This window comes from Chelonoidis abingdonii, chromosome 17 (assembly GCF_003597395.2).
Source record: "Chelonoidis abingdonii isolate Lonesome George chromosome 17, CheloAbing_2.0, whole genome shotgun sequence".
Classification (NCBI taxonomy): Eukaryota; Metazoa; Chordata; order Testudines; family Testudinidae; genus Chelonoidis; species Chelonoidis abingdonii.
The window spans coordinates 15,032,170-15,057,891 of NC_133785.1; the positions used below are offsets into that span (position 1 = coordinate 15,032,170).

At 43.0% G+C, this 25,722-nt stretch overlaps 1 protein-coding gene across 5 annotated transcripts in view; it reads right to left on the reverse strand.

Annotated features, from left to right (window-relative positions):
- Window positions 1-25,722, reverse strand: part of ERC2 (ELKS/RAB6-interacting/CAST family member 2) — a 903,595-nt gene that overhangs the window by 675,848 nt on the left and 202,025 nt on the right. For all 5 annotated transcript variants that reach the window (XM_075073080.1, XM_075073079.1, XM_075073078.1 and 2 more), the window contains exon 4: window positions 11,167-11,241. In XM_075073080.1, the coding sequence (XP_074929181.1) occupies window positions 11,167-11,241 (75 nt within the window). The remainder of the gene's footprint in view (window positions 1-11,166; window positions 11,242-25,722) is intronic.

Here is a 25,722-nt window from a genome sequence, read left to right on the forward strand (position 1 = left end):
TGAGCAAGCACTCGAAGAAGAGTTTCTGGTTCTGAACCTGCAGCATGCAGCACTCCTGAGGAAGCTCATTTTTAATTTTTTTTCTTGAGAGACTTTTGATGGATCCTCAGAACCAGTTAGATTGGGACCAAAGCTTCCAAAGACTAAGGGGCTAGAGATTGCTACCAGGCACTCTAATTTCCCACTAAGCCTCCCTCCCACCCAAGTCAAGGAATCCTCACAGGCTTCTAGCAGTACAGACGACTGATCCAGTGGGGGTTCTTAACATGATGGGTACTTTTGCTGTATCATTGCTGAAGAAAAGAGAGAGCAAACAGTCTCTGCTGGAGAAGCTTCATTAAACCAGCTCCCATCTCTGGGAAGCAGAGATGAAAGCTAAGGGACTGTTTCTGGTGGATAGTGGGATAGCAGGATAGCAGGAGAGCTGCGGGACAGCAGTGGCACCTTTTCTCTCGGTCCAGTCATCCATTTCAGCTTGTGAGCTAAGTTTCGAATAACTTAACCCCAGAACCCGGAACTGGATAAACACCGAGCTCCTTGCTAAATGTGCCTGGAATCTTGACAGAATTGTCATTGCTTACATGAAGAGTTCCAGGACTCCAGGTACATTTTCACAGGGACTCCAGTAATTTCAGCTGGGATGGGGAAACTGTCATTAGCTGACCCAAGTTTGTAAGCTTTCCTGTTTTGGGAGGGTGATACATAAGGATCTCAGGTTTAGGGGAACTGGATTAATTACCCTAGTTCAGCCTCATAGAAGCCAGAGGATTTGTGGATGGATGAAGAGATAAAACAGGTAAAACCTTAAACTTCATTGGACCCATGTTTTCTCAAATGTGTCTCCAATACATTAATGCCCTTTAAGTCATTTTTCTGCAACTTTACTTAATCTCTTTACTGTAAAGATATTGCTGCTCTTAGCCTTTGATTTTCCACTTTTTCTGGGTGCCTTAAGTTCATTGCGATGATGCGAGTAGATACTGAATATGAAAGAGGTCAGGGACTGGGAGCAGGGATTAGATTCTGATAAGCCTCACCCTGCCCCATTAACGATAGGTTTCCTGGTTGGCATGCTTCCCCTGCCCTCTATGAACTCACAAATTCATAGCTGGAGACCATGCCAGTCCACTTTTGTTAGTTTTGCTCAAATAGATATTAGACTTATAAAATGTATTTAGTGTTTAGACTCTATAGAATGTTTGTAATGTCTGTATTCCATACTATAAGGAAATATGTAAGTTGTTTATGAAGTTATAAAGCAAATTTGCTCTAAACCTGCGAATTCAGATGAAAAGAGTGTTTCCTCCCACCCGTCCAGAAAAACTATCAAAATCAGATGGGCCATCAAGGAACATTGCAATACAAAGCACTGGTGAATGGGCCCCATCACACCTGGAAATGCTACACGCAAGGAAGCTCATCCTCTGGTCTTAGAGGCTGAATGAAAAAAAAAACAAAGACAGGAAATTTGTCATCTCTTTGCTATTTGAACTCTCACAGGACCAAAGACACTAAATTGAAGCCAGAGATACCCAGAGTTCCCCAAGGCCCGCCCTGAAAGACATTTTGAATTGACAGATCTCTACAACCCTGTCACTCTTAGGACGTAGATCAGGGGTTTCTCAAACGTGATCGGGATCCTTCAGGGGGTCATGAAGTTATTACATGAGGGGTTGCAAGCTGTCACCCTTCACTTCAACCAAGCTTTGCTTTCCAGCATTTATAATAGTGTTAAATATATATTAACACTTTTTAATATATAAGGGGGGTGTCATACTCAGAGACTTGCTGTGTGAAAGGGGTCACCAGTATAAAAGTTTGAGAGCCACTGACTTAGATAAAAACTCATTTGTGTGTAGATGTTTGCTTGCTTTAACCTGTAAATACCTAATTTTTCTAGTTAATAAACCTTTAGATAGTTTTTTTTTTTTTACAGGATTGCTATAGATATTGTTGTCTTTGGAGTAAAATCTAGGGCTGGGGGAAGTGACTGGTCTCTTGGGACTGGAAGGAACCTGAATATATTTGTGATTTTTGGTTTAAGTGACCATTTATCACTAGTCCGCTTGCCTGGGTGACAAGAGTAGCCTGGAGAGTCTAAGGGGACTGTCTGTAACTCCATGATAAGACTATTACAATTAGCCTGGAGTTCACATTTTTTACTGGCTGGGTGAAAATCTAATTATAGAACATACCACCAGTTTTGGGTATCTGCCTTGAAGTAGGCATTCCTGGTTGTGAGCCACTCCAGAGAGCCTGGATCTGGATCAGTGCAGATGTAAAAATAATTTCCCTCTTCCTTCTAAGATCCATGCAAGGAGGCCTCTCTGGCCTTGTTGGGGAAAAAACCTACAAACTCTGAATGAAGCATAGATAAACAAGTTGGAGAGGGAAAACAGTGCCAAATCTTCCATCCAATGGTAGGATCGGGGGATCTTATGGTGAGCACAGTTACACATTTCTCAGACAGATCCCCAGAGGGCTAGAAAGCTAACATCTAGGCTTACAAATTGACAGTTACCTTGATTTTAATAAATGTCCCATTGCCTAAAATGACAACTCATCTGCAGCATAATCTCCCTACCACCTCTTAAGCGGCCAGTACAACACATTCACCCCATCGGTCTTTCTAGCTCATGGGATCATCAACAATACAGTCTGCAATTGAAAGTAGATTAACAAATCTTGTTGACATGTGAGCCAAAAAGTTAATCCAGGGAATCCAGTGCAAATATGAATAAAATGTAGTCAAGTGAACTGCTATGACAAACAACACAGGGGGCAGCAAGTATGGAGGTGCCATTGTTGTAAAACCTCTTCAGAGGAGAGTCACACTTTAGATACGGAGGTTGAGTCCCCCTCTTCCAACAGACATCCCTGTAACTGCAAGCAAGGAAAATAGGATTTGATCCTGCACTCACTTGACTTTAACAGTGCAGGATCAGGGCCATAGGCAGTGACCCCTTCTCTCAAAGCAGGGGAGCCTCCATGCCCACAGTAAGCAAATACCCATAGTGCAGAAACTAGTCATCTAACAGGTGCTATGTTTTAATTGGCAAGAAGAACAGAGTTATTCCATTGGTTTTATTATATTCTGAAGCAGATCATCTTTGACTGACACAACATGGTTTAACCTTCAGACAGAGGGTCCCAGGGCTAATACTTTGGGATTAAGTTACACCCATGCACTGAAAAATCTGTAGCTTAAAACTAGTGGACACAGTTGAAAAGGATCCGAGCAGAGCGATGCAGTTTATTCTCAATTCATCTGGGTAAAATTAGGCTCTGTTTAAGATACAAACCTACATCCTGGTTTGATTGTTTGCTCTCCCATCCAGGTTTTCTTGTTAAGTGGATTAAGAGAATATAACAAAGTTATTTGCACACATCACACTTTGTAAGTTAAGTTCAAGCATTCTAGTATTTCAATATAAATATTAAATAAAGAAAAGAGAGACTGTCTCCAAAATCTTGAATTTGCTTTTCATTACCATATATCTAATAGAATAGCCTCTCTCTAAACATAGATCATACAGAAAGGGAAAAAAAAATGGCGAGTTTCTGGAAGGGTAGGTCGGTCAAAATTATGTTATCACAATATTCTTCTTGCCTGAATCACCTGAGATGGATATTTTTGATAGGGCAAGTTAAATATTAATTTGATGATCATTGAGGTACAATGAATATTTGGTATCTGAGCTGGCAAATTAGCTTTTGCAAGGTTATAACAGGGAAAGTGCGTAGTTTCAAAAAATAGATAAGCCCAGTGTCAAGTAGCCAAGAAGGCTGAGAAAGGAGAATAAAGGTCAGTGGATCTACTTTCCTCAGGCTCATGCTATGGAATTACTCACTGCACTATATCTGAAAAATAATGTATTAGAACAGTGGACTTCTATTAAAAGACAGCATAGCTAGTACGTAAAGGTGGGTCTTGTGTCTCCTGGGAAGATCAGGGAGAAATGTAAAATCCTGGTTGTGATTTGCAGACTATTTCTAAATTAGAGCTAACATCCAGTTGTGGTTAACAGTCTACAAATATTCACTGGAATAATGGCAAAGAATTTGTTGCAGAAGAAAACAGTGAAGGGGAGTTTAACTTCTTTGATGTTCTCAGGGTTATAAACTTAGGAAAGAAATTAAAGTTACCTGCAAAATAAAAAGAAACTGAAGAAAGAGACCTTGAAGTTTCCCCAGGGGCAGCAGAAAAGACGGTTACTCACCTTTGTTAACTGTTGTTCTTCGAGATGTGTTGCCTCATATTCATTCCACGTAGGTGTGCGTGCGCCGCGTGCACGTTGTCGTCGAAAGAATTTTTCCCCTAGGCAAACACCCGGCGGAATCGGCAGGCGCCCCTGGCGTGGCGCCTTTGCGGCACCGTATATATGCCCCTGCGACCGCCGGCCGCTCCTCAGTTCCTTCTTCTTGCAAGACTAGCTCCGACAGTGGGGAAAAGGAGGTGGTGTGGAATATATGAGCCAACACATCTCGAAGAACAACAGTACCTTAAAGGTGAGTACACCGTCTTTTCTTCTTGAGTGCTTTGCTCATTTCATCCAAGTAGGTGAATCCAAGCCTTACCTAGCCCCCCCGGGGGGGGGGGGTTTGGGGGGGGGGGGGGGAGGGTTCTTCGGGGGGGGAGTTGGAGACTGTCGATGCTAGAACAGCCAAGCCAAGAGCTGCATCGTCCTGGACTGCTGCACTCCAAGGCGTAATGGGCAGAGAACGTGTGCCACGGACAACCAGTGCTGCACGACATATGTCTTGTTAGCGACACCGGGCTAGGAAGGCGAAGCGGAGCTTGTGCTCTCGTGGAATTGCACGTCACTCGCCTGGAGAGGTTGTGAGCTAAAGCGTAGGCAGTTTTAATGCAGGCCGTCACCAGGATGAGAAGTTTGAGAACGAGACGGGTACCTTATCATCCTTCCCGCACGGAATAAAAAAGTTGGGAGTCTTTTCGGAAAGGTCTGGTGCCGGGTTATGTAGAATGCACGCTTGTGACATCTAAGTGAATGTAGGCTCTGCTCCCTGCGGATTGCATGAGGTTTAGGATAAAACACTGGAGGAAATGTTCCCTGGTTAAGGGGAAACGGGGAGACCACTTTTTGGCAAGGAAGGCGGGATGCGGCGCCGCCTGGCACCTGTCCTGTGGAAATATCATGTAAGTGGGTCGGCGACAAAGAGCGCGAAGCTCAGAGACTCTCCTGGCCGATGTAATGCAACAGGAACGCCATCCCCCCCCCTCCCCCCCCCCCTTCACGATAGATACAGGAGAGAGCAGGTCACCAAGGGTGCGAAAGGAGGGCCATTAAGTTTTGCAGAGACCAGATTGAGGTCAGGAGGGGGGCGGACGGCGGACCTGGAGACAAGCGCCCAACCCTGATGAACTAGAGACAATCGGGTGCACGAGACGACGGAGGACAGGGCCGTCTCATGGATGGACTGAAGAAATGGCAGTGGTGGCTCGCAAGGACGGAGTGCGAGGCCCTGCTGTTTAAGGTGCTCATAAGATATCTACCCAATATCACGTTGGATGGAGCACGCTTTGGTGATACGCCCATTGACAATTTGACACCAGCCAAGGAGAACTGTTCCATTTGGCCAGTAGGTAGCCCTGGGTTGCAGGCTTACTGCGTTCCGGGCACCGCTGCACTGGGGTAGAACAGCGGGCAGCTCCGCAGAGGCTAGCCAGCCAGGAAACGCGTCGGTGAGGTGACTGGGGTCGGGAGGAAGAAAGCTCTGCCATGGTTTGAGATTTAAGTCCGAATGTAGCGGCAGGAGAACGACGGTCTACTATGGACAGGTCCCGCAGCGTGGTGTACCAGTGCTTGGTGAGACACGCCTGGGGCAATGAGGAATTACCGACCTTGTCCCTGCGCGCGTTCACAGGACTTTGTGCACCAAAGGGACGGCGGGAAAGCATATAGAGGTGGGTCGACCAGAAGGAGGAAATGCGTCCGAGATGAATCAGCGGGACGCGTCGGAAGGAGCAGACTGGGCATCTTTCGTTGGTGGGGAGCGAAAGGTATCGGGGAAACCCCCACTCTGGAAAAAGAGAATGGGTATGTATATATGGGACCACTCCGTGGGCTAGGAAGACCTGCTGAGATGCGTCGCCAATAGTTTCTGGACTCCTGGGAGAAGGAGGCCACAGATCCACGGCGGTGGGCTCTTAAATAATTTCCCAGAGTGCGACAGCCCTGACAAAGAGGGAGAATGGGTCCTCCAGCTTGTTTTATATAGTGCTCGCGTGGTGCGTGTCATGAGCACTAAAACGCAAACCGTCTCGCAGGTGAGGAGAAAGTGTCTGACAGGGTGAGAGAGCCCACGGCTCGCCACGCCTGTCCGACCGTCCATTACTGTGCAGTGAGACGCTCCTGCAGCCAGCACAGAGAACCCTGTGTTCGGCGAGACCCATGTGAGCTCAACACACCGCCAGGCGATGGCGTCTGTTGGTCAGGGAACATGGATGGTTGCTGGATGAACGGCATGCCCGCACATACCAGGACGATACCACCAGTGGAGGGAGAGCAAAACGGTCTGTGGGAGAGTGACACGATGTCCATGCTGGTCACCTCCGAAAGGCCAAAAAATTGAGGGCAAAGAGCGAGCTTGGACGTTCATAAAATGAAAGAAGAACGAGCAGAAACGGCGGGTAATCGAGTAGGCCTCTTGTAGAGCTATCCGCAATATAAGATAGAGATAGATAGAAGTGGAGTAATAGAGAGACTATACTCTGCATTGGTAAATGGACTGTCAAGAAAATAGAGCCAAATCTGTTACACCGCTAGTGTGTGCGACTGAGCCTCAGAAGACCCAACTAAGCTAGTCTCCAGGTAGGGAAAGCAGGAATAACCAAAACACGGGCAGAGGAAAGAAACGTGAATTGAAAAAGAACACACAAAGCGAAAAGTCTGTGCGGTGGGTAGATCGAAACATAAAGTAGGTCGTCTTCATGTCGAGAGCAGCGAACAGTCTCCCGGTCCAGGGACGGATAATAGACCCAAGAAAAACGAAGGGTGGTCCGCGCAGGTTAGGATGGTCGAGACCAAAATAAAAATAGCGGAGTAAAACCTAAAGCACGCTCCATCCCTCAAATAGATCCGATTTGAGAAGCGTGAGGATACACAACAGGATGGATACGTGAGAGGGGTCTGAAGAGGGACGGGGAGGTGAGTGGGAGGGAGGAGGAAAGTAAACTGGAGGTGGTAGCAAACTCCACCGTGCGAGAACCAACTGATCCGAAGTTAGAACGGGTCACGCCGGGAAGGAAGGGAGATCAGGGCGGTTTGAAAAAAGGAAAGGAGACCGGAAAAGGTGACTGGGTGCCTCTGCTCTCGAGCCGCACTTTCAAAAATTTTGTTTAGTCCCGGTGGCTGTTGCGAACAGTATTTTGTCCCCCTTGGGAACCAGACTGACATCTCGTTCACACGGCCGTCGTCTATTAAAATCGTGAACGGGGCGTGGTGGGGGGTCGGGCGCAGAGGCTCGCGCGCGAAGGACCTTTTTGGATCTGCAGCTGGTGCTGCATGCCTAAGAAGCGCAGATATGCGGTTGTCCTTTAGGCTTTGAAGACTTGGGTTCCGTCTTCTCCGAAAAGAGGCCCTGTCCCGCGTTTATGGGCAGGTCCTGGATCGTGTGTTGCAGGATGAAACCTCAGCCCTCTAATTATATACAAAATTACACTAACTACTACTATTAAAGACTAAGAATTAACACTAACTACAACTATAAGTATAAACTAGAGAAAAACGAGTTGAAAGCTAGGGAAGTGGAGGTCAGCAAGCCGCACTCCACTGTTCCAACGACCGACACGGGCCGTAAGAAGGAACTGAGGAGCGACCAGGTCGGCAGGGGCATATATACGGTGCCGCAAATGCGCCACGCCAGGGGGCGCCTGCCGACCCGCCGGGTGTTGCTAGGGGAAAATTCTTCTGACGAACGTGCACGCGGCGCGCGCACACCTACTTGGAATGAATATGAGCAAGCACTCGAAGAAGAACATGGCAGTTTTAGGAAGCAGTTCTGGGTAGGGGGAAAGGAGAGACGGGGAAGGAAGAGAATTTGGGTGCAGAAGAGAAGAGACATGGGGAGTGTAGGGATCTGATGAAAAGAGGACAGATTAAAAGGCTCTGGGGAAAGGTAAAAGTGTCAGGTGAGGGAATTACAGACTCAGCAATGACCAGTGAGAGTGCTCATTATAAAGATCTTGAAGGTAAAAAGTATTGCTCTCAATCCTTTTTCAATGGGAACAATATATTTCCTAAAATCCTGAGGAGCCAAAAGACAGGACTTTCTGACTTCAATGGGAGAAAAATCGTCAGAATAGCTGTGACTCTGGGTACTCCCTCCTACCAAATGGAGAATGGGTTTGAGCATTTGTAGAAGAATCAAAATGTATTTTGCAGCTTAACCTTTAGGGCCCTCTTTTTGTTGTTACTATCTTCACAGGTGCAACACGTCAGTTTGACTTTTTTTAATTGATCTTATTCAACATTAAGTGTTCAAAATGATCATCCCAACAAAACAGTCTCCTACCTTCTAATATGCTGTAGTTGATAAATTACTGCAAAGATGCTAGACAATGTTCTCGTATCAGCTAATACATGGATTCCCAGGCTGGAATCAACAGCAAGTTCTGCATAAAATATATAGCAGGATATGGGACACTGCCATGGGTATAACTTTTTTTCATTAGACATATAGGATAATCCAAGCTAATAATTATCCATTAAAAAGGCAACTCCTGTATTTACTTCAGCATTCAGACATGCTGTAGTCACGCACTTAGAAGTCAGTGGCAAAACTAAGGCCCTTAATTTGCACTTTTTTTAAGACATAAGTGAAAGGCCATCATTATTGTATTCAGGATGGTTTGCCACTCTCACAACTTTATCATGAGTCTAATAATATTTTGGTTATTTCTTAAAGACGCAACTTGTGCATTTACATAGTTTTGGGAAAATCTCAGCGTTGATTAAAATATTCTAGCCCGTATGGTTGTGGAGAAATGTTACAAATTGTTACCCCTAAAGAGTCAAAACCCAGAAGGCAAATAAAAAGATCTCAACATAACTCCGGTTTAAAATTATGAGATTTTAAAAAAATCTAAGGGTCGTTTTTGAATTGTAATTTTTAAATGTGTGATGTTGGCAGTGCTATATATCAAACAAAGCAATCAAGCTTTGTCACAGTACTCTTCCCCCTTAGGCAAATTTCTGAGCTGTCTCCAGTGTGAAAATGGTTTTAAGAGACAGGTAGGCAATATGGGCAAGTGATCTTTGACAGAAAAATGATCTTTAAAAGGTTCGAATGAGAGGCAGATGAACGGCAGATTTCAATTATTTGGTCAGAGACAGGATATTATTTTTTCCTTTATGCCTTATCATTCTCTTTGGGCTTAGCACACCTGGAACTATGTACTGAATATTTATATTCCTTAATATTCAGCAATAGAATACTTGGTTTTACTAAGCCTCAAGCAAAAAAGAAACCCCAAACCTCTTTGTTGCCCCCATTGTACCTGAGTTTCTTTGTGCTTCCAGCAGGTTGCAAGGAGCCCAGCAATTGACAGACTGAGAAAAAGTGGCTTAGACACAATAATTAAATATAATAATCAAAAGAACAGTGAATTATACAGAAACAGATAATGGCATAAATAACCAGAAGCCCTGTTAAGAAAAGAGGATATAAAAATATACCTTTAATTAATATTCATTTATCCACTCAGCTTTGACAGCAGTTAGTACAGTCAAATTTGGCAAATCACACACACAGTTTTGGGAAAGAAAGAAATAGCTTTGTAATGCAAGAATTTCACATCCAAAAAATGAGTAATATGCAGCTCAGTGTTGAAGAGTCATTTATCTTTTAAGGTGGATGATAAGGTTGTTTTCAGGTTTTTGCCATTTATAATATTGTATCATATGGCAAGAGTGCAGCATAAAAATACAGGGCTTATTCAGACTTCCTTTACACCAGATTTATACCACTGTAACTTCATAGACCTTAATGGAGCTAGTCCAGGTTTACATCAACATCCAACCAAAAACAAGCCAGTAGCATGTATTCTTATTATCTATGACAAAAGCTGATGTGTCTGTGTCTTCTGCACTAATTCTTTATTAATAAATATATGAGCCGATCCTACTAACTCTTGCTCATGTGAGTAGCCTCATCAAAGGACTATACACAGGAGTAAGGGTTTGCAGGATCAGTCTTCTGGAGTTTTCTAATTAATAAAGCTAACAAAGTCTCCCTGAAATATACCCCAAGCTGTTCTGATAACTAAAATACTACAGTCCATTGATTGTCCAACTTTTTTCTACATGTTATTTAACTGAATGCCCTAGAATGTAGCCAAATTATCCTTGCAAAACTTCACTGAGCAGAATTTGTCTGCTTTTTGAAGGGGACAACTAAGAATAGTGATATGAGTGTGAGGAAGAGAACTACTAAAATAGAAGTTAGTAAAAGAAAAAAAAATGTTTACTATGCTTTAGTAGAATATGAAATTCTACTTTATGATTACAGGAAAAAGGCCACTACTTTCTGTATGATCTAGTTTCTACGATCAGCAAAACCAGTTTATCAGCTTGCTCTCTGCAAATCAGTCATCTTTCTAATATGTGGATGATTTATTGAGAAAACAGGTGGAAAGGGGGAAATTATTTAATTGATCAATAATGGGTTTGGAAAAAGATGAATTATTTGTTCTTTCTGGAGACAAAGAATATTTTTATACCTTTTCCAGAATGCGAGTCTCACGTTTGTGAAATTGCAGGCCTTAGCTTTTCACCAAAGAGAGGTATTAATCAAAATGCAAAAAATGTATGTGCAGTTACTATGAATAAGATGTTTACAAGAGCAAATGGTAGCTACGTTTATTTTGGGGAAGTTCTATGGCCTGAGTTATACAGGAGGTCAGACTAACTGATCACAATGATCCCTTCTGGACTTGGAATCAAGGAATCTAAAAAAAACTTTTACAGATCTATGAAATTTAGAAATTGTTGTGGTCGGGGGTGGGAGAATACTGATTATTCCCTTGCTTTACACAAAAATACATTCAATAATACAAGCTACAGCTCATTTCTTGTTTTCATATTAACTGTATTAACTGAGTTCAAACTAAAAGATTGCATATTGGCAAGCATGCAAAGTCCATACCTTCATCTCTATAACTGTCTGAAGAGCTTTTGTCTTTGCTGGTTCAGGCTGAAGTTGGGTTCTTCTGTGTAGTTCCTGTGGAGGGACACGATAAAAATAAGCTTGGCGACTCATCTTTCCATTATTTTGTGTTTCATATAAATATAGCACAGTCCACAGCAAATTAAAAGTCTGACATTCAGAACTGCACAAGTCCAAATGCTACAGGTGCATCTTTCTTATGATCCCTCTAGCATCACTGCAGTCTCTATCTTATATTACAGTCAATGCAGTCGGCACATGCGCTATTTCTGAAACCTCTATCAATAATTAACATCAACAATGACAAAGCCAGCAACTAATGTCTTAGTCCAAATACAACACTGCTGCTTTTGCCCAGATATCAAATCATAATTCATTCAATTATAGTACACTGTATTGCTAATTCAAAAACTAAGAAAAATAAATGTCATTTTAAATCTTTTACTGAAGTTCTCTGCTTAGAGTTTTTCTACCAATATCTGAAGCAAGCAATTTAAAAACATTAAATTCAAATTTTGACATTTTAAGAATAGTAATTATATAACAGTTGATGCAGCACCATCTACAGTAGCTTTTGCATTCCAGTTTTCATGTATCACAGTATGATTTTTTCATAGTTTAATCTACAGGTAATAAAAATATAGGGGTTACAATTGCTACACAAAGATGTACAGTAACAAAAGCAAACATCAGCCACCCTTCAAAGCTGAAGACTGGGGTAGACATTGACAACACTGAGAATTGTGTACAAACCATTAATTGAAAAATATTTTAATATCTATTCAAAGTACTGCTTCTGATGCCGATGTGAATGTTTCTCAGATACTGTAGGTGACTGTAAATTCCATGGTATTCCATATGTGGTTATTTTAAAGTCTCTGTTCATATCTCCTTCACACACGTGCACACTTAGAACAAAAGGGGTTTCAGATGAGGTACTCTAGAGTTCTCATAGGGTCTGCTGGAATTCAGAATTATCTGCGTAAAGGCTATTGTTTTCTGGCCCTCTCAGCCCCACTGACCTACATGAAAAGTACAATGCCATAGGACATTGCCACCAAACCTTCCCACAACAAGTTTCGGAGCTATGAAGGGGGAGGTGACTAAAATAATGCGGATGGGTTCAGAATTAGCTTACTTGATGATTCCTTGCAGGATTAGTGGGAACTATACTACGGACAGTCGCTGTCTCCTGCAAGTCCTAACTTGTCCATTCCCAACCTTATTCCCATCCATAAAGCTCAATTCCTGCAGAGATACATCTTCAAGGATGGAGGGCAAATGATGCTGTGGATGTGTCATCTTCCCTCCTGCTCCCTTCCTTCATCCAGATCAAGCAATTTATCAACCCCATCTCCTTGGGTCTCCATTCTTTCTGTTGAGACTTCAAGGGGCCAAATTTTGGATTTTAATTAAGTAATCCTGTATTCATGTTTCTTCTTTATAAGCCCAAATAAAGATGCCTAAGATGCCCTCAAACTACATCTCTAAGCAATTGCTTTTGATGTTGTAAACTAGTACCTTTAAAACCAAACACTAGAAATAGAGGGAACGCATTCCTTAGGGTATGTCTACACTGCAAAATTAGGTCAATTTTATAGAAGTCAATTTTTAGAAATTGATTTTATACAGTCATTTGTGTATGTCCCCACTAAGCACATTAAGTCAGCGGAATGCCTCCTCACTACCGTGAATAGCATCAACTAACGGAGTGGTGCACTGTGGGAAGCTATCCCATAGTTCCCGCAGTCTCCACTGCCCATTGGAATTATTAAGCTCCCAATGCCTGATGGGGCAAAAACATTGTCACAGGTGGTTTTGGGTATATGTCGTCACTCTCCCCTGCCTCGTTCCCTCTGTGAAAGCAACTGAAGACAATCATTTCGCAACTTTTTGCCTGGATTACCCGTGCAGATGCCATAGCACGGCAAGCATGGAGCCCACTCAGCTCACCACTGCTGTTGCAAGCATTGTAAACTCCTCGCACATTATACTGCAGTATGTGGCAGAACCTGGTTAAGAGACAGCAGCACGAGGACGATTGTGAGGAGGACATGCACACAGACATTTCTGAAAGCACAGGCTGTGGCAATTGGGACATTATGGCGGCGGGGGGCTGGTTAGTACAGTGGAATACCAATTCTGGGCCCGGCAAACAAGCACAGACTGGTGGGACTGCATAGTGCTGCAGGTATGGGATCATTTCCAGTGGCTGTGAAACTTTTGCATGCGTAAGGCCACTTTCCTGGAACTCTGTGAGCTGCTTTCCCCCACCCCTGAAGCACAGGAATACCAAGATGAGAGCTGCCTTGACTGTTGAGAAGCGAGTTGCAATAGCACTGTGGAAGCTTGAAATGCCTGACTGCTACCGGTCAGTCGAGAATCAATTTGGAGTGGGCAAATCTACTGTGGGGACAGCTATTATTCAAGTAGACAAAGCAATCACTGATATTCTGCTATCAAGGGTAGTGATTCTGGGAAATGTGCAGGTCATAGGGGATGGCTTTGCTGCATGGGGTTCCCTAACTGTTGTAGGTCGATAGACGGAGCACATATCACTATATTGGCATCGGACCACCTTGCCAACCAGTACATAAAGTGCAAGGGGTACTTCTCAATGGTGCTGCAAGCGCTGGTGAATCACAAGGGATGTTTTACCAATATCAACATGGGATGGCTGGGAAACGTGCATGACGCTCACATCTTTAGGAACTCCAGACAGTTTGAGCAGCTGCAAGAAGGGATTTATTTCCCAGACCAGAAAATTACTGTTTGGAATGTTGAAATGCCAAGAGTTATCCCTGGAGACCCAGACTACCCCTTGCTCCCATGGCTCATGAAGCCATACCTAGACAGCCTGCACAGTAGTAAGGAGCAGTTCAACCATAGGCTGAGCAAGTGCAGAATGGTGGTAGACTATGTTTTTGGAAGTTTAAAAGCTCGCTGGCACTGTTTGCTGACTAGGTTAAACCTTCTGTTGCTTGGGCCATCCTCTGGAGTGGAGTGGCTGGGTGCCCAGAGCCTCCCCCCCCACACACACACACACGTTCTTGGGCATCTCAGTGAGGAGGATATGGAACTTGGGGAGGAGTGTAGGCAGTTGTACAGTGGATGCAGCAGCAGTCTGTGCTCTTGTTGGCTTTCCTGCAGCTCCACCAGACGCCTGAGCATGTCTGTTTGCTCCCGCATTAGCCTTAGCATTGCATCCTGCCTCTTCTCATTGCGGTCACTTAATGCTTTCCTGGACTCTGCCACTGAATGCCTCCATGCATTCAGCTGTGCCCTATCAGTGCACGAGGACTGCATGAACTCGGAAAACACGTCACTGCGAATGCGTTTTTTCGCCTTCTAATCTGCGATAACTTCAGGAATGGAGATGATAGGGGGAGCAGAGAAACATTTGCACCTGCGGCGGGATAAAAAAGGAGAGTAAAATTTAAGATGATACATTTCTGAGAACAAAAGGGAGACTTTCACAGTGAATCAAGCAATTCACAGCAAACAGAACATGTGCTTTAGGTACAAGGTTGCATTTTCCCTTTTATATTGAGCACCTGCTGGTATGGTGACACATCACACACGACTGGGCAACAGAATTCGGTTTCTAGGAAGCCATGGTAAGCCAAAGGCTACGCAGGTTTGGCTTGTAAAGCCTTGATAACATGTGGGAATGTTTTCAAACTGCAGCACCCTCCTTTCCCATAGCAAGCAATGCCGGCTGGGTTTGCCATTTAAAAGGAGGGGCTGTGGTTTTTGGGTGGATGTGCAGCACAAACCTCCTCCCACCCCTCCGCGTGGCTATTTTGGATGATCTCTTCACTCCTCCCCCCACCACATGGCTATTATAGACTTTAAGGTCAGAAGGGACCATTATGATCATCTAGTCTGACCTTCTGCACAATGCAGGCTATTCTCAAGGATGATCCCTTTTAGCCAAGCGCAAACAGCCCAGCATGAACGGGGTCCTTTTACTGTTCCCTTACAAAAATTCTCCTACTTCAACCAGGTGACCATCAATGATATCAATCTCCTGAGGATAACACAGAAAAATATAGACCAAATGTTACTTGAATGCGACCAAAACCCAGGACCATTTGCTGCTATGCTTTGTGCTGCAATATTTCCAGACTACTTGCTAGGCGTGGTAAAGTGTCCTACTGTGGAGGACAAAATAAGGCAGCCCTCCCCAGAAACCTTCTGCAAAGGCTTCCAGAGTATCTCTAGGAGAGCTTCATGGAGATGCACCTGGAGGATTCCCACTCCGTCTCCAGACACGTTAACAGACTTTTCCAGTAGCTGTACTGGCCACAAATGTATCCCAAGTATTCAGGGCAAATCAAACATTAAACACTATTGCTTTTAAACCTTGTACTGTAGTTACAAATGTGCACTCACCAGAGGTGCCTTCTCCGCCTTCAGAGTTGGGGATCCCGCCTTGGGATGGTATTGGCTTCACAGTGATGAAAAGGTCCTGGCTTCCGGGGAGAACAGATTCACCACTTTTCAGTTGCGCATTCTCCTCCTCCTCCTCCTCCGTGTTGCGTGAGACTCCTCCCTTGCAGGTGTCCATGGACAGTGGTGCGGTAGTGGTAGGGTCCCCCCTCTAGAATGCCATGCAGCTGATCATAGAAGCAGCATGTATGGGGCTCTGACCCAGAGAGACCGTTTGCCTCCTTTGTCTTTTGGTAGGCTTGCCTGAGCTTCTTGACTTTCATGCAGCACTGCTGTGTGTCCCTGTTGTAGCCTCTGTACATCATGCCCTATGCGATTTTGGCATATATATTAGCATTTCTTCTTTTTTGATTGGAGTTCTGCCTGCACAGATTCTTCTCCCCATACAACAATCAGATCCAATGTCTCCCGTTCACTCCATGCTGAAGCTCATTTGCAATTCTGGGGGGACTGCATGGTTACCTGTGCTGCTGAACTTGCCATGCTCACCAAACAGGAAATTAAATTCAAAAGTTCCCAGGGCTTTTCCTGTGTACCTGGCTAGTGCATCGGAGTTGAAAGTGCTGTCCAGTGGTCACACTGGAGCACTCTGAGATAACTCCCGGAGCCCAGTAATGTCGATTTGCGTCCGCAATACCCCAAAATCAACCCAGCAAGATCGATTTTAGCACTACTCCCTTTGCCAGGGAGGAGTACAGAAATCGATTTTAAGAGCCCTTTAGGACGATGGAATGAGGTTGCTTGTGTAGACGCATTCATTATAAAATCGACCTAACGTGGCTAAATTCAACCTAACCCTGTAGTGTAGACCAGGGCTTTGAATGCCTTAAACGTAGCCTACTCCTTAGAGAGCTAATGAAGTACATTTTCAGGGGGAAAAAGCTTCTCTGTAACTGTCAATGGGATTTCAAATGACTTGGAGACTGTTTCATAACCTGGACAGTATAAGATCAACATCCATGTCTTTAATAAAATTTGGCACCAAATGCTGCTCTCAGTTATATCACTGCAACTCCATTTTGTGCTGTCTTCCATATTGCTCCTTATGAATGGGCAAAGCTCCCTCTCAAAACCCATGAAGCTATCTCCTTGTCATCATTCAGTTTCCTCCCCAAAACCCATCTCTTTCCATAATGCATATAGCAAAGACAACCTGATAAGGGCTAAGCAGATGGAGAGCTGTGATTATTACCACTAACCAGCTAAGTATTGGGCACATCCCACTGTCTCAGACAAACAGGAAGAAATAAATGATGCAACTGATATGTTTTAATTAGGCCACAACTTTATTCACTTAACCTATCTGGCAGTAAATAATACAGTGCAGGTCATCACTCTTTCCTTAATCTTTTTTTTACCTATATAGGAGGGCTGCCAACAGCAATCCCGCTTCCCAACCTAGTCCCACCTCACCGCTTGACCCCACTGCCCTCCCCTCATAATGAGGAGGAGGTGGGGTATCTGGGATAAAAATGAGGTTCTCTCTCCATTGTACCAGACATTAGGAGCCCCAACACCCTCTTTTCCAGCTTCCTCAGGGCTTACCTTCCCTTAGATCCACTTCCAACTCCTGTTCATCAGTGAACTATATATTCTCTCTAATGAGTACCTGCACCGGACACCTGCCACATCTGCTACCTACTAAGTTGTGACATCTTAAACTCCTTACCTATCTCATCAGTTCCTGACCTGCTATGGGAAAGATGAAAAAAAACACCCTGCCCCAGCTAATCTGACAGAGATGGAAAAATTCCTTCCCAGCCCACACCCTCACAAAAAAAGAAAAGATAAAAAGCAACTAGCACAATTCCAATGACAGATCATTTTAAAAAAGTCTTACTTTCACCCCATGGGTGAGCTGGTGGGTGCTGCTGATTGTGACTAATGAGAAAGTTCTTCCTGAATATACAAATACCTTCCCTTTCTCCCACCTGGTCCAGCCACTTACTGTTCCCCCTTTGGCTCCACTCAGGTAAATCCCTTTCCCCTCCCTGTAATCCAAATGCAGTAGGATCCCTATCCCATTTTTTTTGCTGCTGCTGCCCAGACAATGACCAACAGCATTCAACTGCAGCGAGCATATTAGATTTATCTCATCTTCCCCATCCCACTCCGGCAGATATGTTATTCTCATCCAACTGTTACACACCTTTCTCTTTTAGAATACATCTGCACTGCAATTAAAGACCCACAGCATGGCCGCAACTGGCCCAGGTCATCTGACTTAGGCTTGTGGGCTATAAAATTGAAGTGTAGACATTTGGGATCAGACTGGCACCCGGGCTCAGACTCCAGACTCAGTGCCACAGGGTTTTTTATTATACTGTAGACCTACCTTTACAGGTTAAGCTTTTGTGATCGGGGGCTGTCATTTATTATATCTTTACGCACAATGGAATCCAACCTGGTTGCAATTTTAGTTGCTATCACAATATAACTGTTAAATAAAAAAATAACTAGTTTGGCTCATGATATTAAATCATTTACTACAGTATTTTCAAACGTCTCTAAAAAACACATCTGGAAGAATTCAGGATTTAATATTTTAAATATCTATACAATCAACTAAGAAAAAGGGAAGCCAATTAGTTATGAGTTTTCCATGTAAGTGAGCAAAGATTCTTTAAACAACAGTAACTAAATGATTGCATACAAAGGAAGATGCCAATAATTAATACAATAAAAGCTCTTCTTACACAAAAGAAAAAAAATATTTAGCAAAAAGGACCTTTTCCAGCGAAAGGTTTACAAGAAATGTACTCTCCCTTAGCTTCCTGGCTAATTGTATTTCCTAACTTTGCTATGCCTGTATATGATGTTATATCTCTACAAGACAATAACTCAGCAATCTACATGTATATACATGTGAATGAATCAATCAATACAATTTTCCAAAAATCTTAATTTTTACAGTTAAAGAATCATTTTATACTTAAAGCATTCAGGAAAAGTAGTATATGGCAGGACTGAATTTCATGAGATTTATCCAGAAGCATTCATCTTTGACAGTCCATACATCTTTGTCTAAAGGGAAAGAAATGATGGCTGTTTACATAGATAATACATGCAGTTTTATTCATGCTTATGATCAGTTTGTATGACCTTTGGAACAGTTTAGTAGTATTAAAGTTACAGTTAGGACATTGGTATGCTGAGAACTGCCTATCACACTGACTAATATTGTCTCATTGTTTCCTTTAAATCTCCCTGTCTGTATTCATTGGTTGTCTCTTGTTGTATACTTTGTGACAGAAACGGTTTTTTTGTTGTTGCGTATGTAATGTGCCTAGTACAACTGGGTCCTAGTCACTGACTAGGATTTCTAAGTGCCAGGTTCAATACAAATAATAAATATTAATAAAATAATACATATTTCTTGATAATCACATGGGAGTTGGATTTAGTCTGACTGGGTTGTCTTCTTCCAACACTTCTCCCAAGCCCTATGGCTTCCATAGAAGGAAGGCATGATAGAAGTTCAAACATACCATTCAAAAATTCTTACTTCTGGCCTGCAGAATCCCACTGACCAATGTCATACAATGCATCATGCTGCAAAGCCACCACTACCAGAAATTGCACTGGCCATAAGGGCTCTGGATAGCATGTAGTGCCGCAAACATTTGGGTGTTTTAAATTTGTTTATTAAAAGATATACAGTTTTTTGTTTTTTAGACGTTTAAAACTGTCAATTTTGGGCCCACTATGGTGCAAGGCACCAGTGAATTTCTAGTACCTGCCCTAAAAATATTTTTTTAAATGTGCATTTAGAATAAAGCAATTAGTGAATGCTCCTTTACCCTTTCTGTTCTGAGCATTTAGCACATAGCTAATTTTTCAAAAGAAAGGAAGAAAAACCTTTACAAGTCACCTTCACTGATGAAATCTCTCAATCACTAACTGATTGTTTCAGCAGACAGTTGAAAACAAAAAAATTAATTAAATGTCAACCTCACAGTGGATTTAAACATTAAATGAATGTCCTAGATTTGTCGTCGTCTTCTGTGGAAATTCTGGGGGAAAAAAAGCTGGCCAATCAACTCTCTATCTGATCAACAAAAATTACAGCTAATTTTAAGACTTGATACTGTTCCCAAAGGGCATATAAAGTGAGTTGGAGTATGAACAGAATTCCATACATTAGCCAGGGAAAAAAAATCAGAGTTTCACCCCTTTAGCCAAAGATGAATAGACTGCCAATGATGAGTATTCCTAGATGTCTATCATAGCATAAAGCCTTGCCTCATAATACTTCTCCTGTTAGCTTTATGAATCAATCTGATGCAGGCCAACTTAAAAGCTTTTATTCTCTAGCCCTGCTGGTAAAATGCAGCAGACTTTGGGATTCTGGAGAAGATCAGAAAATGACTCCCCGTTTATTATTTTGTGTGGGTTTTCTTCCAATAAGGTTCAAACATTTGGGGATATCACAAGGCTCAGTTCTTGAATTTATGTTGTTCTGTGTACAATTGTTTCTATAGAGAAATTGATTCAGAGACATGTTGATATCACTTTATGTGCATAATATATTGTTTTTCTAACTGAGATCATCTAAGGTGCTTTATAATTTCATTAAACAGTTACCTAAGAGACATTCTGAATATGCAGTTACTATAAGGAAACCACATTTTTCCACATTATGTCTTTTTTTGAATTGATGCTGTTTTTGTCTTTTAAAAGTGCTTTTATTAAAAGGACCAGGGAGCCTTCTAGAATTTTTTTAAATAAGGTAGTTTTTGATCCTGAAATTTTTGCCTGAAGCTCCTTTTGCTTACATTACAAAATCTTTAAACCACCCCCTGTAACTAGCAAGGCTTCTACAAATAACCTTGGGGGCATGTTCAGTTATTAATTTATGCTTTCATTATACCCCATCTGAAGTCTGATTTGTATGTTCAATTTAATTCAGTCTGCAGACTGAAAAATGATTCTCTCAAGAGCTACATAGAATACTGCATACTAGTACAGAGATATCATGATGGTCCCTTGTCATTATGGTGATAAGCACACCAAAAATAGATCTTTTCTTTGGGATCCATGGAGGTTTTAGATTTACTATAACTTCTTAGTGTATATGAGGCCTAATCCAGAACTAGCTGGTTGCCCACTTCTTCCACATGTATTTTTGGGGTCTTGGATTTGAATACTGGAATGAAACCCAAACCCAAAGTACTAGTCTCTTGGTTACCTTATTCCTTATAGTGGTGTCTCCCACATTAGAAATGTCTTTTGTACAAGGCATAGGAGAACTTGTAAGATCTGCTGTACAGTACTTACATGGTCTCCATTACTGTAGTATTGGAGCATCTCACAATTTATCATCCCAACCCATCAGAGACAGGAAAGCGCTATTATTATTTTTCGGATGGGGAACTGAGACACAGAAATTAAGAGACCTGCCAAAGGCAACACAACAAGTTTATTACTAGTCTTGTGAGGATTCGATTTTTATCAGTTAAATGCCAGTAAATATTGATTTCACATACACACACAAAAACAGACGAAAAATATTTACATCAATAATAATGGAAATTTACAGATAGGCAAAGTAAGAAAAATGCTGCTTGAGTTTGAGTTAAGATATTTAGTTTGTATATTTTGATGTGATGTTGACAATTTGCTTAACAATTATAAAGCTTTGACCTTTTGAATCTCAAAATATACTGTCTTTATTGTCTGCTCCCCACTATTTTCTAACATACCTTATAATTTCCCACACTAGTGAAAAAATGAAAAATATATGCTTAAATATAAACATCTATATTATTCCTCAGAATTAAAAATCAAATTCTGCAAAGCCTATTTACGGCAGAGTCGGGGCAGGCTAACACCCTCACCACTGGACCATCCTTCCTCTCTATCTATCCCTATGACAAAGGTACATCTGTGGCTGTGGGTAAAGCAACGGGTGATTCTTTGAAAGCCAACCAGTTTCAATCCTTTATCCCACTGATGTCCCAGGAGGCTGAAGGTTAAGGCAGCAGCAACTCACGCCTGGTCTACACTACGTGTTTAAACCACTTTTAGCAACACCCGTCCACACGAGGCCCTTTATATCGATATAAAGGGCTCTTTAAACCGGTTTCTGTACTCCTCCCCAATGAGAGGAGTAGCGCTGAAACCCCAGATGGTACCAACTTGAGGTTGTTCTGGATTAGGTATACGTGTGCCCTGCTGTGGCATCGATACAAATTGACATGGTATTTGGGCCTCCAGGAGCCGGCGTCCCACAGTGCACCTTGGGGTGACTGCTCTGGGAAAGCGAATCCGAACTGGATTTCGGTCCACTGTGCGCCAGGGGTATAGGCAGGGAAACAAGCCCCGTGAACTTTTGAATCTTCATTGGTCCTGTTGCCTAGCGTTGGAGCTGCTGATCCCAGCAGGCGTGCCATGCAGTCCCCAAGATCCACAAAGAAGCCTAGCATAGGGCCGTTAGGGAGATTACTGGATCTGAATCGCTGCGTAGGGGGCAGACAAATCTGTTTTACTATCAAGAGCTCCGATGTACAGAAGGGACGACAATGAGACAAGAAGCGATTTTGAAAAATCTCCAGGCGTATGAAGACAGGAATAGGCCACAGCGCACAGTGCTTGTGCAAGGTCTTTACAACGCACAACGACCAAACAACCAAGGAAGTAACCAAAGGCACCAGCTCATTGAGGGCGCGAGGGAGGGAAGGTGGGGTACATGAAGACTCCGCTTCCCACAGTCCACGCCAGTCTCTGAAAAGCATTCCATTCTGGCCCACGGAGCTCCCAATGCCTGGAGGGTCATAAAGACGACGTATGTCTCGGGGTGTTTCAGGGTATATGTCGTCATTACCCCCCTTTCCCCCTCCCGTAAAGAAAAGGGAAAAAAATCGTTTCTTGACTTTTTTGAGCATATGACTCACCCTCTGTGTCACGAGATGCTTGGCTGCGGCACAAGACGCAGTTGCGGCAAGGCAAATGAACAGCAGCACCCTCTCCCCCCTCCTCCCCGTGGCAGATGGTACAATATGACTGCAATTAGTCCATCAATCGGCACAGCAGCCCTGAGGTGCCTCTGTGCTGGGCCTCAGCGTGGTGTTCAGCTGGGGCGCCTGGGATAAATATAGGAATGACCTCTCCTCATTCCCGGTAGAAGTTAGAGAACGGCTGGTAACCGTCCTCATGCCACAACTTGGGGCTGCAGTCCATTAGCCCTCCCCTTTCCTGTCCTATAAAGAACAGATTCTGTACTGCGGTAGACTATCATAGCAGCGGGTATGCTGGGCTCCTCTCCCTCCCCATGTAAGTGTCCTTGCTGGACTATCGACAGTAGGCTGAGGCGCCTCCCCCTCATTTTAGCTTCACAAAAACTCAGTGTTTCTTATACAAATTCCCTAGGCACTCGTTTATGATGTTCATCGACACAAAAGGAGGGACACAGATCGGTTTCCCTTCCTCATGGTAAGCCCGAAAGTGGGGGGAGAAGGGAACAACGGATGGGAGTTGTTGCAGGGGTAACCCACCTCGACTCCCCGTGAATGCGCATGCAGCTCCATCACGTTCTTGCGGAATCTGACACGGAGCAGCTGGCACTCTCTGGTTCTCTGATACACTGATTCCTCTAGTACACAGCTGCCTCCATTGTGTAGGCAGGCACTGACTATTTTAACACAAAAGCATTTAAAAGAACGTGGTATAGAGACCCAGAGAGCATCCAGTGCTCTGCACTATATAACTTTGAAACTCTAAGCATGATCAGCCTGCACTCTATTATCCTGCAAACACACTAGCCATCTGACCACACCTGCCTAGTCCCCTTTTTCGCCAGATTTCAGCACGCGCCCGCCCAGCACTTCAGGAGCCAGAGCAAGACAGACGGGTACAAAAATGCTTGATAACCGTCCTCGCCAATTTCCAAATTGCAAGTACAAAATATGAAAACGTCATTCTCATTGCCAATTTACAAATGGCAGACAGTGCAATAGGGGATTGGTAACCATCTCATCTCATGCAAGCAAATGAATGCTGGCTGTGTAGCGCTGCAGTACTGCCTCTGTCAGCAGCAATCCAGTACACATGGTGACAGTGACAAAAGGCAAAACAGACTCCATGGTTGCATGCTATACGGCGTCTGCCAGGCAATCCAGGGAAAAGGGGGCAACGAAATGATGTGCTGCCGTTGCTTTCACGGAGGAAGGATGAGTGACGACATTATACCAGAATCACCCACGACAGCTGTGTTTGCACATCGGTGCATTGGGACCACCCAGAATTCCAATGGGCGGGGGAGACTGCGGGAACTATGGGATAGCTACAGGATAGCTACCCGCAGTGCAACGCTCCGGAAATCGACGCTAGCCTCAGTAAATGGACGCACACCGACGAATTAATGTGCTTAGTGTGGCCACATGCACTCGACTTTATACAATGTGATTTACAAAACCTGTTAATGTAAAATCGGAATAATCCCGTAGTGTAGACATACCCTCAGAGGCCCAAACTTTTCTCCTCTGATCCAACGATAAGCTAAAAGAGTATGTGATCCAGCCCCAGGATGCTAACAGGGGCTGCCCCCTCTCCAAGCAGCCCATAACCTTCTGCAGAGTAGGAAACATGCAGGAAGAGTCACAAGACAAGAGCAAAAAAAAAAATTGTAAAATATAGAAAAAATAGAGATTGTTAAGAAGGAACCGAGGCAGGAAACCAGAGGAAAATTAAAATAGACAATTGAAAGATGGCAATGAGTAGGCTAAATTAGACACAGGAGAGGGCCTCACAGTAAACATAGTTTCTGATATTCCCAGGTAAAACAGGCAAATCTGCAAGTCACAGCAAGTTGAGGCATAAGAACAACCAGTTCTTTCCAACACTTACACAAAGCAGATGGTTTCCAGTCTTCTGGTGAACAAGAGCATTGTACTGTCCCTACACGATCAGCCTGTCTGAACTTTAAAATTTGAGATCAGCAGTATTTTAACATTCTGATCTATTATTTCATTTAAATAAAAGCATAAGCACTTAACTACATTGTCAACTTAACTGTAGTGTCCTCCAGCCAAAACACCATTACAAAGATAAATCAAATTCCATTAAACCAGAATCCTAAAAATATTCTGTAACGTAAGAAACGTACATTATTCTTAATTTATCAGCATACCCTCCCCCTCTCATCTCTCCTCCTTTTCCCTTCACTAAAAAACAAAATAAAATACAGTCATGAAACACTTCAGCTAGCATCTCAGTAAAAAAATTACGATCAAACACATTTTATCTTTCTGACACAACTATGAATTGACAGCACTGACATGGTTCCATGACAGGCTGCAGCAGCTAGGAAATAAAACAGCATTTTTGTTAGGTGGGATTCCACATTATCTTGCCGCTAACCTTCTGCTAGAGGCCCTCCATCACATGGAGGAAATAGCTGAAGGACATTTTGTTGTGTCAATTGTATATTAATTCAGTTATTTAGTGTAATAAGACATTGGATGACTGGTATTGGAATTGGGAGCATAGCAATTTCACAAATTCGCATTCTATAATGTTCGTAAGGGGTATTCCAGACAGGGGTTTAGGTCAAAGGGCAAAATCCATTTTTGCATATTTTCCACTCTTCTCTCCTCCATATGCACCTTTATGCTTCTTTCATTTGTACTCTGTGTGCCCAGTTTCAATTTGGACAGAAGATGGGCAAAAAATAATTTTCCCTTTGTCCGTCAGATGGGGGCAAAATGGTGCTGGAAAAACAAAGAGGGAACTGAACATGAATCAGAGCTCCAATTATCATATGTCACTTACCCAACACATATGGCATCCAGACCTTTTAAGCTTGTTGAAAAATATGCTAGCATTGTTAATATTTTTAATTGGTTTTCCAGATAATATGCACTAAACTTTAAGGGTACTGTATATCTTTTTGCATCGTTCACTGTTGCAAACTACACACATCAAATAGAAGATTTTTAGTAGAATTGATATTGCAGATAGCCTGCAGAGAGCCACAGGAAAATGCTGGCTACAGCAGTATGGAAGCCAGAAATCTGTACATTTCTGATAAACTGTGACTATTAGCAATGCTTTTTTTCTTTACTTTTTTTCTGAAAAGGAATTTTA